The sequence below is a fragment of the Cervus canadensis genome, chromosome 18 (assembly GCF_019320065.1).
Source record: "Cervus canadensis isolate Bull #8, Minnesota chromosome 18, ASM1932006v1, whole genome shotgun sequence".
Lineage (NCBI taxonomy): Eukaryota > Metazoa > Chordata > Mammalia > Artiodactyla > Cervidae > Cervus > Cervus canadensis.
The window spans coordinates 21,802,955-21,817,538 of record NC_057403.1 but is presented as its reverse complement, the minus strand read 5'-3'; the positions used below and the strand labels follow the sequence as shown (position 1 = coordinate 21,817,538).

At 56.9% G+C, this 14,584-nt stretch overlaps 2 protein-coding genes and 4 non-coding genes across 12 annotated transcripts; 5 read left to right on the top strand and 1 right to left on the bottom strand.

Moving 5' to 3' along the window:
* The first annotated feature begins 136 nt into the window (after positions 1 to 136).
* Positions 137 to 6,632, top strand: LOC122421048 (Friend virus susceptibility protein 1-like). 5 transcript variants are annotated; one of them, XM_043436781.1, is made up of 5 exons: positions 140 to 231; positions 2,060 to 2,097; positions 3,510 to 3,548; positions 4,627 to 4,667; positions 5,091 to 6,632. In XM_043436781.1, exon 5 carries the CDS (start codon positions 5,119 to 5,121, stop codon positions 5,968 to 5,970), a length of 852 nt encoding a protein of 283 aa, XP_043292716.1. In that variant the 5' UTR covers positions 140 to 231; positions 2,060 to 2,097; positions 3,510 to 3,548; positions 4,627 to 4,667; positions 5,091 to 5,118; the 3' UTR covers positions 5,971 to 6,632. The 5 variants fall into 5 exon arrangements, with proteins under 5 accessions (XP_043292719.1, XP_043292716.1, XP_043292718.1 ...); XM_043436782.1 differs by lacking the exon at positions 140 to 231 and adding an exon at positions 335 to 357; XM_043436784.1 differs by lacking the exon at positions 4,627 to 4,667 and having other exon boundaries at positions 137 to 231.
* On the top strand, positions 1,884 to 1,974 carry LOC122421848. The gene has a single exon (XR_006263656.1). It is a non-coding gene; the product is annotated as a small nucleolar RNA SNORD88 (small nucleolar RNA).
* Positions 3,337 to 3,431, top strand: LOC122421847. The gene has a single exon (XR_006263655.1). It is a non-coding gene; the product is annotated as a small nucleolar RNA SNORD88 (small nucleolar RNA).
* On the top strand, positions 4,448 to 4,539 carry LOC122421846. Its single transcript, XR_006263654.1, has one exon. It is a non-coding gene; the product is annotated as a small nucleolar RNA SNORD88 (small nucleolar RNA).
* LOC122421845 lies at positions 4,929 to 5,020 on the top strand. Its single transcript, XR_006263653.1, has one exon. It is a non-coding gene; the product is annotated as a small nucleolar RNA SNORD88 (small nucleolar RNA).
* A 1,822-nt stretch (positions 6,633 to 8,454) lies between the features above and the next one.
* On the bottom strand, positions 8,455 to 13,725 carry ACP4 (acid phosphatase 4). 3 transcript variants are annotated; one of them, XM_043436778.1, is made up of 11 exons: positions 13,564 to 13,725; positions 13,388 to 13,492; positions 13,228 to 13,314; positions 12,302 to 12,448; positions 11,915 to 12,013; positions 11,574 to 11,669; positions 9,820 to 9,952; positions 9,657 to 9,739; positions 9,128 to 9,270; positions 8,712 to 8,950; positions 8,455 to 8,636 (listed from the first exon to the last, which is right to left on the bottom strand). In XM_043436778.1, the coding sequence occupies exons 1-11, from the start codon at positions 13,723 to 13,725 to the stop codon at positions 8,521 to 8,523; spliced, it is 1,410 nt and encodes a 469-aa protein (XP_043292713.1). In that variant the 3' UTR covers positions 8,455 to 8,520. The 3 variants fall into 3 exon arrangements, with proteins under 3 accessions (XP_043292713.1, XP_043292714.1, XP_043292712.1); XM_043436779.1 differs by having other exon boundaries at positions 8,712 to 8,890; XM_043436777.1 differs by having other exon boundaries at positions 8,455 to 8,950.
* Positions 13,726 to 14,584: the final 859 nt, after the last annotated feature.

The window sequence follows — 14,584 nt, the reverse complement described above, 5'->3', positions numbered from 1 at the left end:
TTGCTTGCTCTCATTTTCTCCGCCTCCCTCATCTCATCTCCTGTTAGGAAGATTCTTATTCTTATTTACCTATTTCCCTCCCCAACCACCAAAGTACAGATTCCGACACCGGCGTCTCCGCTGGACGCCCCGGGGCGGGGCCCACCTGGCGCCGCGGGGCGGGCCGTGCGAGCGGCGCGCGCAATAAAGCAGAGCGCGCTGCGGCTCGCACATGCGTTGCGGAGAGTGGAGGTGAGGTTCTGTTTTGGCTGGTGTTTGCCGGAGGGCACGCGTTGGGGACTCGGTCACGCGTGACGTGTGTGCCCGGGGCTGCAGCGGGGGCGGGCACGCCGTGGCGGGGACGGTGTCAGGACCTTCGTAAGCACCCGCGCCTCGAGGCGATCCCTGAGTGTTCCCTTCGGGGCGGCAGTGGCTCGCTCGGAGAGGATGATGGCTCCCTGGGGGCGCTCAGTGGGTGGAGGAGGAGTCCTGCTGCCGAAGCGAAGGCGGACCCCCGGGGCTGGCCCTCCTTTGCGCCACAGTCTGGCTGCGCCGTGTCTGCTGCCCACGTTTCAGGGCTCCGCCATCTTGTCAATTTCTGGGGGGAATTTGCGGGGTGGGGGGAGGTGGGGAGGGTAGGCTTATGACATAGTCTTTCTGCCTGAGGTTTTCCACTCCAGTGTTAGCTTACACGTGCTTTCCTTAGGAAATCGTTCTTATGTATTCTGATTTCATGTGGCTGGCGTGTCTGTGCGATGTAGAACAGAGGCCGCGTGGGAGGTAGAGACAGGACCTCGAGGGCTGCCACGGAAGAAGTGGGAGTGGGATCTCTTAAGTGAATTACTGGGTTGTGTCAGAACCAGAGGGGAGTAGTTGTCGGACAAAGTAAATGGGGCCTTCGTTCACTTTCAGGAATCATTCTGACACAGTCATTTAAATATCAGTTTTGTGCTTGCTCAGAACATCAGAGTTTTGTTAAGCGTTAGTTCTGGGCTAAAGGGACTTTATGGATAGCGTTTTCCCGACTCCCGAGCAATACCACACCTCCTCCAAGGAGATCCAGCCCAGGAATAGCTAGCCGATTTTCTATTTCCCCACCACAACCCAGCAAGAATCTCCTCCAGCTTTGTTTCTCCTTTTAGAAAACAGTTAATTTTATCCTAACTGTTGCCTTGTCACAAGTGGAAGGCAGTTTCTCATCCATTCATCACTCTTTTGCCATTGTCCCATATATTGCCTTTTCGTTGTTATAATCCCCAAGCATACAGGGAAATAGACGCTTAACAGGACGTTTCGCCATGTTTGCTTTTTTGTGTACTTCATGTTTTGGAAATAAATTTCTTAATTCATCCAAAATAATTAACACAGTGTCTCTAAAATAGCATTTTTTCTATTTAATGGCTATATTGTCATCATCCTTGATGAGATTGATTCCTTAAGGAGGCCATCTCCCATCTGCTCTGTGGTCATAGTTCCTGTCATTTCCAAAATGTCTTTCACTGTTTTGTTCAAAACTGGTTGCGTTTTAAGGCTCTCTGGTGACTGCTTCTGGTTTCACTTTTCCTCCTTATACACCGCCCCCCACCCCTGGACAGTTTCTTCCAAGGGATTTGCATTTTAGTGGTCACTGTTCAGGGTCAGCAGCTGGTAGAGTCAATGCTGGAAATCAGCAAAACTGGGCAAGGGGAGTAGTCAGCAGGTTCTCTCTTCGTGATGGGTTTAGGACAGTCTTCTGTGGACCTGTGACACTGGGGAGGTGAGAGCATCTTGGTGTCACACAGGGAAGGCTGTGGGCATTTGTACCCCGTGATGGATTTGTGTTTTCTAGTCTCTAGGCACTGTTAGCTTGCTTGGCTTCTGTCCCTGAAGGTGAGTGGCCCTGGGACCTGGTTGCAGAGGGACCCAGGCTCTCATGATGTCCAGCACTGGGCTCCGATTACCCCCTGAGGACACAGTGCCCCCAGGACCTTTGACACCTGGGGATCTGAGGGGCCTTGGTTTTGATGTTCTCTGGATTCCCCCCCACCCCCACCCCAAGACTTTCCTCCCCCACCCTCACCAAATCCTTCCTGTGTTACAGGTGTGTCTTCAAGCTGAGAGGCCACCCACCCCACCTTGGTAAGAACCCTTGCTCCCAGTACCTGACCCATCCAGATCTAAACTATCTCACCCTCATTTGGGGTAACTTTGCATCCAACCTCTCTGGGACCTGATTTATCTGCCAGCAATCATGCAAAGCCCAACTGTCCTGTTCTTGGGCTTAGAGATGTTAGTCAAGTGATTGCTCTCCTGAGCCTCAGTTTCTGTGTCTGTAGAGTGGGTACAATCCACCAGGAGCAGATGGGCCCCAGTCCTCTGACCAGTTGGGTGGGGGATAGTGATGCCTCCTGCCTTCAAAGGTAAGGTTTGAATATGACAAGGAATATGGACTGCAGAAGGGGAAGATGTATAGTCTGTCCATGGTATCCATGGGGATTGATTCCAGGGCCCCACAGATGGGGAGGGCCCAATGTAAGTTTTTGGATTTCAGGGGAAAAGGCTAATCCAAAGTCTAATTTTCAGACTCAGCAGAAAAGAAGCAGAAAGGCTGGAAGCACTGTCATTGTCACATTGTAGGGTGGTGGTGGTGGAATTTGTAGACAATGTACCTTCCAGCAGAGTTTAGGCAGCTTCCCATGAATCATGCCTATATAAACTGATACAGTTATCAAGTTTACCCTCAATTTATACAATAGCCACTGTCAAAGGACATGGTTTATCTAGAGACTGTCTCACAAAATGTTTCAAGTTTTGGAGAGTGTTTCACAATTGTTTCAACAGCTAAATCATCAAGTAGGCATGGGTATGTGTGTTACCTGAAAAGAAACAACTGTTCCCAGTTCTAGGAGGGTTTTTTTCCCCACCTCTATTCAATGAAATCTGGGCCTAAATTTGTATTCCCACTAATAAGGTTGACTTGAGATTGATGGACATAGATTACTTTCTAAATACATACTATGTAGAACTGAAAGTGTAGTCTCTGGGAAGGTTTAGATTCTTGCTGACAAGTACCTGAGGGGGTGAGAAGCTGTGTTCTCTGAAGGGTTAGCTCAGAATGGGGTGCATCGGAGCATCTTTTTGGAAGGGCTCTTCTCTTCATCCAAAGTGTTGTGGACCAAGAGGGAATTTCTGGGAAGTGTGGAGTTGGAAGGATGCTACTTGGGCGGGATATGTGAAGGGGCTGAGAAGAGGAATCCCTAAGGGATGTGTAACATCTGTAGATTTCCGAGGCAGCAGAACTGGCAAGATGGAAGCGTTTTATTCTGCATCGGCCAGTCTGAGGACGGTGGGATTGGGGTGTGGGGTTTGAGGGCACTGGGACCCCCATGATGTCCAGCACTGGGCTCTGATCTCCACTGAGGACACGGTGCACCCCGGGACCTTTGACACCCGGGGGTCTGAGTGGGGGGTCCCACCTCCAGATGGAGGAGGGGGCGTGGTTGCTCCACATGCCACCAACCTCCAGCTCCCCCACCCCTTCCTGCCTGCAGGTGGTTCCTCCAGGAGTTGAACAGCCTGGCCACCCCTCGGTAAGAACAGAAGAGACTCCCCTTGTTATTAATACTGTAATAATCATAATCCAATTTACAATAGCATCAATTTGTTAATCAAATGTATAGATTATGGTAATAATAAAAATAGATGCTGAGCACTTAGTCTGAGCTAGGGCGCATTTCTAAGCCCTAGAGTTGTAAAGTCGCTCAGTCGTGTCCAACTCTTTATGACCCCATGTACTGTAGCCTACCAGGCTCCTCCGTCCATGGAATTTTCCAGGCAAGAGTACTGGAGTGGATTGTCATTTCCTTATCCCCCCAATGACCTCATGATTTGAAATAGGTGCAGTTTTTGTCACTATTTCACAGCTGAGGCGGAAGCACATAGAGGTTGCGATTTGCCCATCCTTGCCTCCTTCTGGCCAGGAGGGGGCTTATTTCTGCAGCCCCCATGTTCAGGGGGACCAGTGTGGTGGGGGCTTTCTCTGTCACCCCTCTTCCCTACAGTTGAGGATACAGGACCAAGGGGTGGATTTTGATTCCTAGTTTTGCCATTTTGACAGGGCGCCTTCATGATTTGTCTGCACAAATAGGGCTGGGGCGGGGTGTGTGTGTGTGTGTGTGCTGTGGGCCTGTCTCCCATGAGGTCCCAGGCCCCACCCTGCCTGGGCTTGTAGCTAATGCCTCAGCCAGTCCTGCTGGGGATTGAGGAGGTGGCAGAGCTGGGGGTCCTTGAACAATCAGCCTTTGCAAGCCACCCCCGAAAGTACTGCATGCTCCCTGAATTCCTGTGGCATCCGCTGCAAAGATGGAGGGGTGGTGGTAAGAGGAAGTGGATGCAAGAAGGGCTGGGGTGAGGAACAGGTGAGCCTGTAGGGGTGGGGGGTGGTTTGCAGAGAGATGTGCTCAATTGGTGCCCGAAGGGGCCATGCGAGGGACCCCCGTGATGTCCAGCACTGGGCTCTGATCTTCTATGCAGATATGGTGCTCCCCCGGGACCTTTGACACCCGGGGGCCTGAGGGGTCCCGGGCTCTGGGCAGAGGTGGATGGGGGTCGTGTCTGCTGCACCCCACCAACCTCCTCTTCCCCACCCCCACACCTTCCCATCTGCAGGCAGTTCCTCCAGGAGTCCAGCCGCTCCTTCAGCCCTCCCGGTAAGAACAAGTTCTTAGTGGGTTGGCCAATGCCGTAATCGTGTCGAACTTATCCGATGTAGAGATGGTGGTGGTGGTGGTATCCGTACAGGCAGATGCTGAGCACTAAACTATGAACCAGGCACAGTGCTAGGCACTAAAGGCATTTAATCTTCACAGTAACCTCATGATGGGGGCATGGGGGGTGGTGTAAGGTATAAGGGGAACCACTTGGCGTGTGCGGAGACATCCGGTATCCGGGCTCCTGAAGGGCCGTGCTTGGGGCCCCCGTGATGTCCAGCACTGGGCTCTGATCTCCCGTGAGGACACGGTGCCCCCCCAGGACCTTTGACACCTGGGGGTCTGAGGGGCTCCCCCTCTGCGGAAGGGTTGGGGGTGGGTGACTGTTTCCCTGCCCAACGCCCCTCCGTGCCCTTTCTGCAGCTCCGGTGGCCCCCAGCCTGGAGCAGCCATGGCGGGGCGGGGCGACCGCTACTACACGTACACGGAGCTCCTGGCCATCGCGCGGCGCTTCCGGCAGAACCCCAATGAGCTCATGATCAGCTGGATCCTTCGGGTGTATGACCAGGGCGGCCAGGCCCTGTCCCTGAATTCCGGGGAGCTGGCCCTGCTGGGCGACCTGACCGGTGACGCCATCTTCAACTACCGCTGCAAGGCCCTGCGGGGCGACTGCAAGACATTACTGGCCTGGCTGCTGCTGGCCTGGCGCCAGCGCTGGGAGTCCTTCCTGCACTTCGAGGCCACCGAGCTGCCCTTCCGGCCCTGGACCACCATGGAGGAGGGCATCCAGCTGGTACGCGAGCTGGGCATGCTCGACTGGATCTACCGCGAGCCGCCGCTCCCCGAGCCTGCCCAGCTGGCCCTGGAGGACCTGCCCTTCACGCAGGGCCTGCAGCGGCGCCTGCTGACAGCCGCGCCCTCCGAGCTGCGGCTCTCACTGGTCAGCCTGCTGGTCAAGGGCATGACGGTGCTGGAGGCGGTGATGGAGATCCAGACCATTGCCGACGTGGGCCTGCTCTGGCGCCAGAGCCAGCCGGGCCGCGCCAAGCTGATGCTGGGGCCAAACCCCACACGCAAGGACCTCATGGGCTGGCTGCTGAGCCACGGCGTGCCCAAGGAGCGGGTGGACAAGCAGCCCACCAAGGTCCTCCTGGAGCTGTACATCAAGGAGGCCAAGCGCAGCCGTGGCCACGCCCCCTACGGGCTGGGGGACGAGCAGCCCCCACCTCCCCCGTACTCCGACCAGGCCTGCGGGGAGGAGCCACCGGTGCGCCAGGAGTACGTGCCCCCCATCATCAGGTAGGGGAGATGTTGGCCAGCATGTCCAAGGAGCCCCAAAGATGGGTGATGTCCGTGCCCGCGGCCACCTGTGGGCATCACCGGCCGCTGCTGGTGGAAAACAGGCGGCTGGCTGGCTCTTGGCAGCTGCTGCAGGATGCAGGGAGAGAGTCTGTTACATTTCCAGTCTGTTACACTTTAGCCAGATGGGTATGGTGGGGTTGGTGCGCCTTCCGCCCCCACTGCTCTGCCACACGGCCCCCCAAATCCCCCAGGCACTACAGGCCAAGTGGGAGACCCTGCCGCCCACACCATGAAAGCACTTTGAAGTTTGTACCCGTTTTCTTAAGGTTGTTTTTTTGTTTGTTTTTTTTAATGCAATATTTTTTTTTACTCTGTAATCTTTAGCAGACAACACTTGTTTTTTAGCGGTGCTCGTTTCCCCCTTTGTGAAGGACTGTCTCTTAAAGACTTTTTTCTTTTCTTCTCCTGCAATGCCTTTCTCTTAAAATGGAATTTTTGCCTGCGAAGGGGATGGCCTGTCCCTTCCTTTTTCTCCAGCTGCGTGTGTGGCTGGAGGGTCTGTCACCTCCGGTTGAGGGGCACTGCGGCCAAGAATCCCAGTTTTGTGAGGATGGACAGCAGGTGGTACCACGCATCCATTAAAAAAGAAAAACCCGTGTGTCACTCCCGGTGAGCCGTGGTGTTTGGGTGCAGGGTTGAAGCTGGAGCCAGAACCTTCCCCTAGTGAGGCTAGGGGTCGGTTGCATGGTCTCCATGACCGACCGCCTGCGCCCCCCCCCGCCCCCAAGCTGTCTGCAGAGAGGGGAGCACTGGGCTCTTAGTAGGCCGTGAGAGCTGCTCCCAGCAGCAGGGTTAGGTGAATCAGCTAGAACTTTGCTTGGGTCTTCTGTGGCTCTATGGGGCTTGCCTGGTGGCTCAGTGGTAAAGAATCTCCCTGCCAATAAAGGAGACGCGGGTTACTTCCCTGGGTCAGAAAGATCCCACAGGAGGAAGAAATGGCAACCTGATCCAGTATTCTTACCTGGGAAATCCCATGGACAGCGGAGCCTGGCGGACTACAGTCATGGGATTGGACACGACTGAGCATACTCACACATGGATCCATAAGCAATAGACTTACGTTCCTGTACCCCCTCAACCCCCCCAAGACCATGAAGTGCAGAGAGCATTCCTAACCCTTCCCTGAGGCCCTGTGACTGTCCCAGAACTCCAGGGCCGATGGGGGCCTGTGTTCTCATGACCCAGGCAACCTGGGGGGCCCGGATCCCCTGCCCCACGATGCTGGGTGGTGGGTGTACTGGTGGCCCCACTTGGGGCAGGAGGAGCATTTTCCTGTCTTGTCTAGCCGTGAGGACCCAGCTGTTAACCTCGGCCCTTTTTCTGCCATGCCTGGGGAGGTCTGGGTCTGTACACCAGGCCCCACCCCTGGTGCTCCAGCTCTGCCCTGTCTAATAGGCACCAAGTGGCATCAGAGTGCCTGCCGCACACCAGGCTACTCATCCAGTTAGATGGGATGTCAACACTATGCAGACATCATCGCTGGTGCCCCAGACTGCTGCTTGGTGTGTGGGGAGGACCAGAGCCTCCTGGGTTGAGCGGTGACACGAAGAGCAGACCTGGCATCACCCAGTCTATGACAAGCACCCATGAGCCCGCTGTTTATTAGGTGTGTGGTAGCTTCCCTTAGTTCAGTGCCCGCCTGCAAATGAAGCTCCTGATCTGTACCTTCCAGGTACAAATGGGACCTCAAGGCAGCCACTGGCTACCATACCTGGCAGTGCTCAGGTGCGGTCCCTCCCCCTTCAGATCATCATTGTAGCCCTTGCTTTGCTAGGCGGCCCTCCGGCAATGTTACAGGCCCCACCAGCTCTGTTGGTTCCCAGGAGGTTAATTTCAGGGGCCTGGGAGTTTTTGCATCAAAGGAGGTGGGGCTCAGTTCAGTCTCCAGGCGTGGAACCTTCAGCTCTCCAGGCTTCCCTGTCTGTCACCAACTCCCGGAGCTTGCTCAAACTCATGTCCATGGAGTCGGTGATGCCACCCAACCATCACAGGTGGGGGCAGAGACCAGTTAACCCAGAGTCACGGCCTCCGGACCAGTCCCAGCAGGCTGGCAGTGGGCCTAGGCTTTGGGCCCAGGCTTTGAATCAGCGCTCTCCCACAGTGGGGGCCTTCCCCCAGGGCACAGGTGATGACACCTAGAAACGAGTTTCCACACGCAGAAACCTGCACATAAACACCCATACAGGTATTACCCACAGAAGCACAGGACCACAGAAGTCTGCACATGAGCGTCAAGTATGTATATACACAAGCACTACACGATTCATGCAGGAGCGCACACATGGACAGCCGTCCGCGTGCACCTGCACACAGACCCATGCACCCTTCAGCCCACACTCATCCACAGGGCCACGTGTGGCTTCCAGGCCTGGGAGCCCGCCCCCGCATTCCCCCAGCGCGCACAGTAAGTCACAGAAGCCAGAGGAGCGGGTGAGCAGATGTGTTGGGATCCAGGTTCAGTTGTGGGGGAAGGGGTGCCCGGTTTCCTGGCTCACACGGGGCCCCCCCAGGCCCGCAAGCAGCCAGGTCTCCAGGCCAGCAGGCCCAGCCCCATGCTGAGGGCCGCCAGCACGGCCACAGCCCCAGCCAACAGGGGCACCACGGTGGCTGCGGGGAGAACACGGGGGTGTGAGTCTCGAGACCGGCGCCCCCCACTCCCACCCCAGCGCCGAGGGCCGTCACCTGCGGGGGTGGCGGGCTCGTGGGAGCCGTGGCAGGGGATCCCGTGAGCCGGAGGCCGGGCGGGGGCCGTCAGCTGGCGGAATCGGCTTAGTGGGCAGGGGGCTGGGCACCCGGGGAGGCGGAGAGTCAAGGGCAGGCCAGCAGAGTCGTTGCGGTAGAAGAGGGAGACGGTGACGTTCCTGGAGGGAGAGAGGGGGCGCCTTGGTCCCTCCTCGCCTTCCCTGCCGCTGACTTTGAATCTGGAGAAGAGCGACTGGATGGAGCACTGCGCTTCTGACTCCGATCCCTGCCAATACCGCCCCTGTAAACTCCCCCTCCAGGCCGGTGCCTGGGTCACGCCGCGTACCGGGGTCTCCATCCCTCCTACGCTAGAGCTTCCTGGCCCCGCCCACTTCCGGGTACCGCCCCCTCCTCACCCTGGGTGGTCGCGGTCTGCGTCGTCGCGGTCCGCGTCGGCCAAACGCCGCCGGAACTCAAAGCCGAGGCAGGCGGCGTAAGGCGGTGTGTGCCCGTCGTACAGACCCAGGGCCCCCTGGAGGGCCAGGAGAGTGCTGTCGTGCTGCGGGTGGATCCAGGGCTGAGTCGGGGCTCCTCCAGATGGCCCTCAGACCCCTTAGAACAAATAACCACTCCCCCCCCCCCGCCAAGCCTCCTCACCCTGGAGGCAGCCCCACCAATTACAGGTGGTCATTTAATAAATATGACTGGAGAGCTCAGCCAAAAAGCTTGTCCTTCCAGAAGAACTGAATTATTTCCCATCATCACCTCCCTCCTTCCAGATTCCATACCTCTGGTGATATGACCTGAGAGTATAGTTTGGAGATATGTGTTACTCAAGGTATGAGGGTGAGGTTCCACCGGGACCATGAGTCCCCCCTCACCCAAATGCCACCCCCTCCCCATCCCTGTGCCCACGTGGCACTGCCTCCCTTTCCGAAGACTTACAGCGGAATACATAACCATTTTGAGTGGCAGCCCCAAGCGCTGCACCCGGGAGAAGTTAGCCAGGATGGCATCTAGCAGGATTCCTGACAGGGCAAGACAGAGTGTTAAGAACCCTCCAAAGGAAGCCGCCTGGGCCTCCCAGCCGCCCGGCCCCACATCTCACCCCCACTCAGCTGGGCCTTCTCCGCTGCCTGGGGTGGTCCGACGTGAGCTCCGATATCCAGAGCCGAGATCTGAGCTAGTGTCTGCAGGACATCTGGGGAGGCCCAGGATGGGAGGGAAAGACCATGAGCTTGCTGAGGAGAGAGGGAGGGAACAGAGTGACCGCGATGTCCAGAGCTCTTCTTGCTCCCCTCAGACCCACTGGCGATGGCCCCATCAGCTGCAATTCACTCTTCCAACCCTTCTCTGACTGATGCCCTCATAGGCAAGGTCTGGTCAGGAAATTATGGTGTGGGTAACGTGCTAAGTTGCTTCAGTCGTGTCCAACTCTTTGCGACCCTCTGGACCCTGTAGCCCACCAGACTTCTCTGTCAATGGGATTCTCTAGGCAAGAATACTGTAAGGGGTTGCCATGCCCTCTTCCAGGGGATCTTCCCAACCCAGGGATCAAACCCACATCTCTTACCTCTACCTGCATTGGCAGGCGGGTTCTTTACCACTAGCGCCACCTGGGATGTCCTTGGTGTGGGTAATAGCAATTATTAATTAACCATGGTAATGACCATTATTCCAGAAGCCCTTATCGGAAACCCTTGGGGCCAGAGCTGTTTCAGAATTCAGACATTTGGGGGGACTTCCCTGGTGGCCAAAGACTTCCCTGGTGGCTAAGACTCCATGCTCCCACTGCAGGGGGCCCAAGTTCGATCCCTGATCAGAGAACTAGATTCCATATGCCACAACTAAGACCTGGTGCAACCAAATAATTGATTAAATAAAAAAATAATAATAATTCAGACGTTTGGAATTTCAGAAAGTTCTGGTGGTGAGGGTACTATTAATATATACCTCCTAACTCTCTGGTCAAGGCTATGGTTTTTCCAGTGGTCATGTATGGATGTGAGAGTTGGACTGTGAGGAAAGCTGAGTGCCGAAAAATTGATGCTTTTGAACTATGGTGTTAGGGAAGACTCTTGAGAGTCCCTTGGACTACAAGGAGATCCAACCAGTTCATCCTAAAGGAGATCAGTTCTGGGTGTTCACTGGAAGGAGTGATGCTGAAGCTGAAGCTCCAGTACTTTGGCCACCTCATGGGAAGAGTTGACTCACTGGAAAAGACCCTGATCCTGGGAGGGTTTGGGGGCAGGAGGAGAAGGGGGCGACAGAGGATGAGATGGCTGGATGGCATCACCAACTCGATGGGCATGAATTTGAGTAAACTTGGAGTTGGTGATGGACAGGGAGGCCTGGCGTGCTGCGGTTCATGGGGTCGCAGAGAGTCGGACACGACTGAGCAACTGAACTGAACTGAACACATCCAGTGGGGGCTGGGGCAGCCGCCTTAGACACACACGTTGCTCTTCCCACCAGGCAATTAGGAACATTCCCATTAAGTGGGTAAGCAAGGACTGCCAGTCTCAGGCTGCTTCAGGTCAGCGCCTGGGACCCAAGCTTTGCCTTCCCGCGCTTTTCCGATTACGAAACTGGAGGATTTGAACGGCAAACACGTAGACCGAAAATGCCTCACCATGTGCCAGGCGCTATTTTAAGCGCATCGCGTGAATTAACCCCTTTTGATCCAAACAGCAACCCAAGTTGATACGAGTGTCGCCATTGTCGTTGTATAGATGGGGAAACTGAGGCACTAAAGGTTAAGTGACTTGCCTGAGGGAACACAAGTAGTGAGCGGCAACGCTGGGATTGGAACCCAGGGTCCTTAACGACTTGGCCGCCTGGGTGTATGGGTCAGGGGCCCACCTGGCAAATCAGAGTGTCCAGGACCTTCCACGCCTTGCGCAGCGGCTCCCCGACCAGCGACAGCCCCGTGAAGTTCTCCAGGCGAGTCAAGAAGTCCTGCAAGAACCGAACCGGGATGGGTGAGCCTGGCAAATGTCAGCGCCCCTAGGGTCCAGCCACCTCCGGCCGGCCCCGCCCCTCGCCCCGCCCCCTCAGCCTGCCCGCACCGCCCTGTCCTGTGGGTCCCGCCACATCCACTGGCCCCGCCCCATCCCGGCCGGCCCCGCCCCCTTCTGCCTGCCGGCCCCGCCCTGTCCTGTGGGTCCCTCCCCATCCTGCCGCATCTGGCCCACCCAGCTCACCGTCCAGCCCTCCAGGGCGGTCTGGTACTCAGCGGCCTCCGTGGCCTCCCTCAGCAGCTCACGGTATCGGGGACAGCTGCGCGTAGGGAACCTCAGCAGCTGGAGGAGACTGAGGCTCAGAGGGGACAAAAGTGTGTCTGGGGCCCGACTGCAGGCAGGGAAGTGGGGCTGGGGGGGTCCTGTCTCCGGTCCACGGTTTCTCCCAGATATGGCTGAGCAGAGCGGGATGGGCGGCTCACCCCATCAGGACAACTCAGCCCCAGGGAAGGCATCCTTGCTCCGGTTCCGGGAGGCCCCCAGCCCCCAGCCCCATCGGGTCCCAGCCTGGTCTCTGAGCCGCCGGCCCTCTCCATCCCTCCCGCCCCCAGGCCCCGTCCAGCCCCTGACCTTGTCCTCAGTGACCGGCACGGTGTGCACAGGGATGGGCCTCCAGGCAGCCTCGGAGCGCCCTGGGGCGGCCTCAGGGAACAGCCCCGCCAGGTTGGCCTGAGCACTCTCCAGTGTCCGGTCAAAGTCTGTGCTGCGAATGTACACCTGGATGGGGGGTGGGGAGAGGACAGGCCAGAGAGCCGCTGTCGGGGTCAGAGGTCAACTACAGCAGCAAACCAAAAGCTTCAGATTCAGCTCAGGGTCGAAGGTCAGGTGTTAGGGGTCAAAACTCAGGGCAGGTTCAAGGACCTGGCCTTCAACATTAGAAGTTGGTGTCAAGGGTCAGAGGTCAATGTTAAGAGCAGTTGGGTTGGGGTGGGAAGTTGGATGGACACTGAGGATTAAGGGGTCAGTTAAGCCAATGAAAGTCTGAAAGGAAGATCAGAGTCGCTGGAGGTAGAAAGTTAGAGGTCAAGAGGAGGAGGGCAGGTTGGAGGTCATGAGATCAGGTCAGCAGGAATGATCCTATGGTCATCTGTCAGGAGACAAAGGAAGATAGAGAAAAGTCAGATTTGATGAAGGGTAGAGGTCAAAGGTTGGAGTCAGAGGGCCGGTAGAATCAATGAGGGACAAAGACAAAATCAATCAAGCTTCCAAGTCAGAGGGTCTAGCTGGGGTCAGTGAGAGTCAGAACACAGAGGTGGAGACCAGAAAATAAAAGTCAGAGTTGATGGAGGTCAGAGGTCAAGATGTGACTCAGGTTGAGATGGAGTCAGGGGTCAGTGTGGGTTAGTTGATGGTTCATGGGTCAGAGATCAGACCCAAGGTGCAGGTCAGGTGGATGGGGGTCAAGGGCCAGAGATGGAGGCCCAGGGAGGCGCTGGAGTCAGTGGGGATCAGAGGTGAGAGGTCACGAGGTAGGATGAAGGTCAGCACGGCCCTACCTCTTCCCGCCGGTACTCGGGGCTCAGAAAGTCCTCGTAGCGGCTCCTCAGGAAGCGGCCCAGCTCCAGCTGCTGGCGGACCCCCTCCTGGGGACAGAGCAGGCTCAGCAGACCCCTCCCTGCCCCCGCCCCACCCCTTGCTCCATCCCCAGCGTCTCACCTCGGTCAGCTGGCCCAGGCCACGTGGCCACAGGGTGGATGCAACCTCCTTGTGAGGGTCAGTGGGGTAGGAGGCCAGCGGGGCCCGGTCGCCATGGCGGAACACCTGGGGAGGGGACCAGGTCAGGGCCGGCCTGGGGGACGTGAGGGGCTGGGCCGGGACAGGGGGCACCTCACCACCGCCACGAAGACCAGGGGTCCTTCCGTCAGGGCTGGGGGCAGCAGCAGCAGCAGCAGGAGAGGTCCGGCGGGGTGGCCCCGAAACCCTGGCCCGGCCATCTCCACACAGCCAGACGCTGAGCTCAGCGCACTGTCTGCGCCGCAGCCCCACCTGCTCATTACCCCCGCCCCAGCACCCCCCCCACCAGAAGAGCAGGTCCCAGCACGCCTCCCCCTGGATCCAGAACCCCCAATCCCCCAGGGCCTCTGTCAGCCATGGATTCACTGGGGATGCATCCGTTTAATCTTTCCCGCAACCCCAGGAGGTGTTGATCTGATTGCCTCCGTCTCCATGGTGCGGATGGGAAAACTGAGGCACCGCCAGGGTAGGCAGTCTGCCTGAGGGAACACAGCTAGTGAGTGGCAGAGCTGGGGTCTGAGCCTAGTGCCCTGAGAGTGGGTGCAGAGTGAGGGAGACCCCCACCCCTGCCCCACATTCTGGACCCTGCCCTCTCCTCTCTCCCCTCTATGCCTGCCATGTCTGTTCTTTGAGGTTCTCTTGAACTTCTTGGTGATTTCATCTTCTTTCAGTGCCACTGACAGCTGGCCAAAGCCAACAAGCCCAGAGGCTGAACACCCGTACCCTGGAGCTGAGACAGGTTGGGTTCAAACCCCAGCTTTGCCACATAAAAAGCTGTGTGATTTGGGGCAGGTTACTGAACCTTGTCTGTGCCTTTGTTTTCTCATTCATAAAATGGGGACATGGAGGAGGAAATGGCAACCCACTCCAGTATTCTTGCCTGGAGAATCCCATGGACAGAGGAGCCTGGTGGGCTACAGTCCACCGGGTCGCGAAAAAGAAAAAAAAGAGAAAGAAAAAAAAAAATGGGGACAAACACGGTCTGTACCTCAGAGAGGTTTTTTGAGAATTGACAAGTTCTAATAGATTGGGAGCCCCAGTAGCTCACTGGTAATCTGCCTTCCAATGCAGGAAATGTAGGAGATGCAGGTTTGATCTCTGGGTTGGGAAGATTTCCCC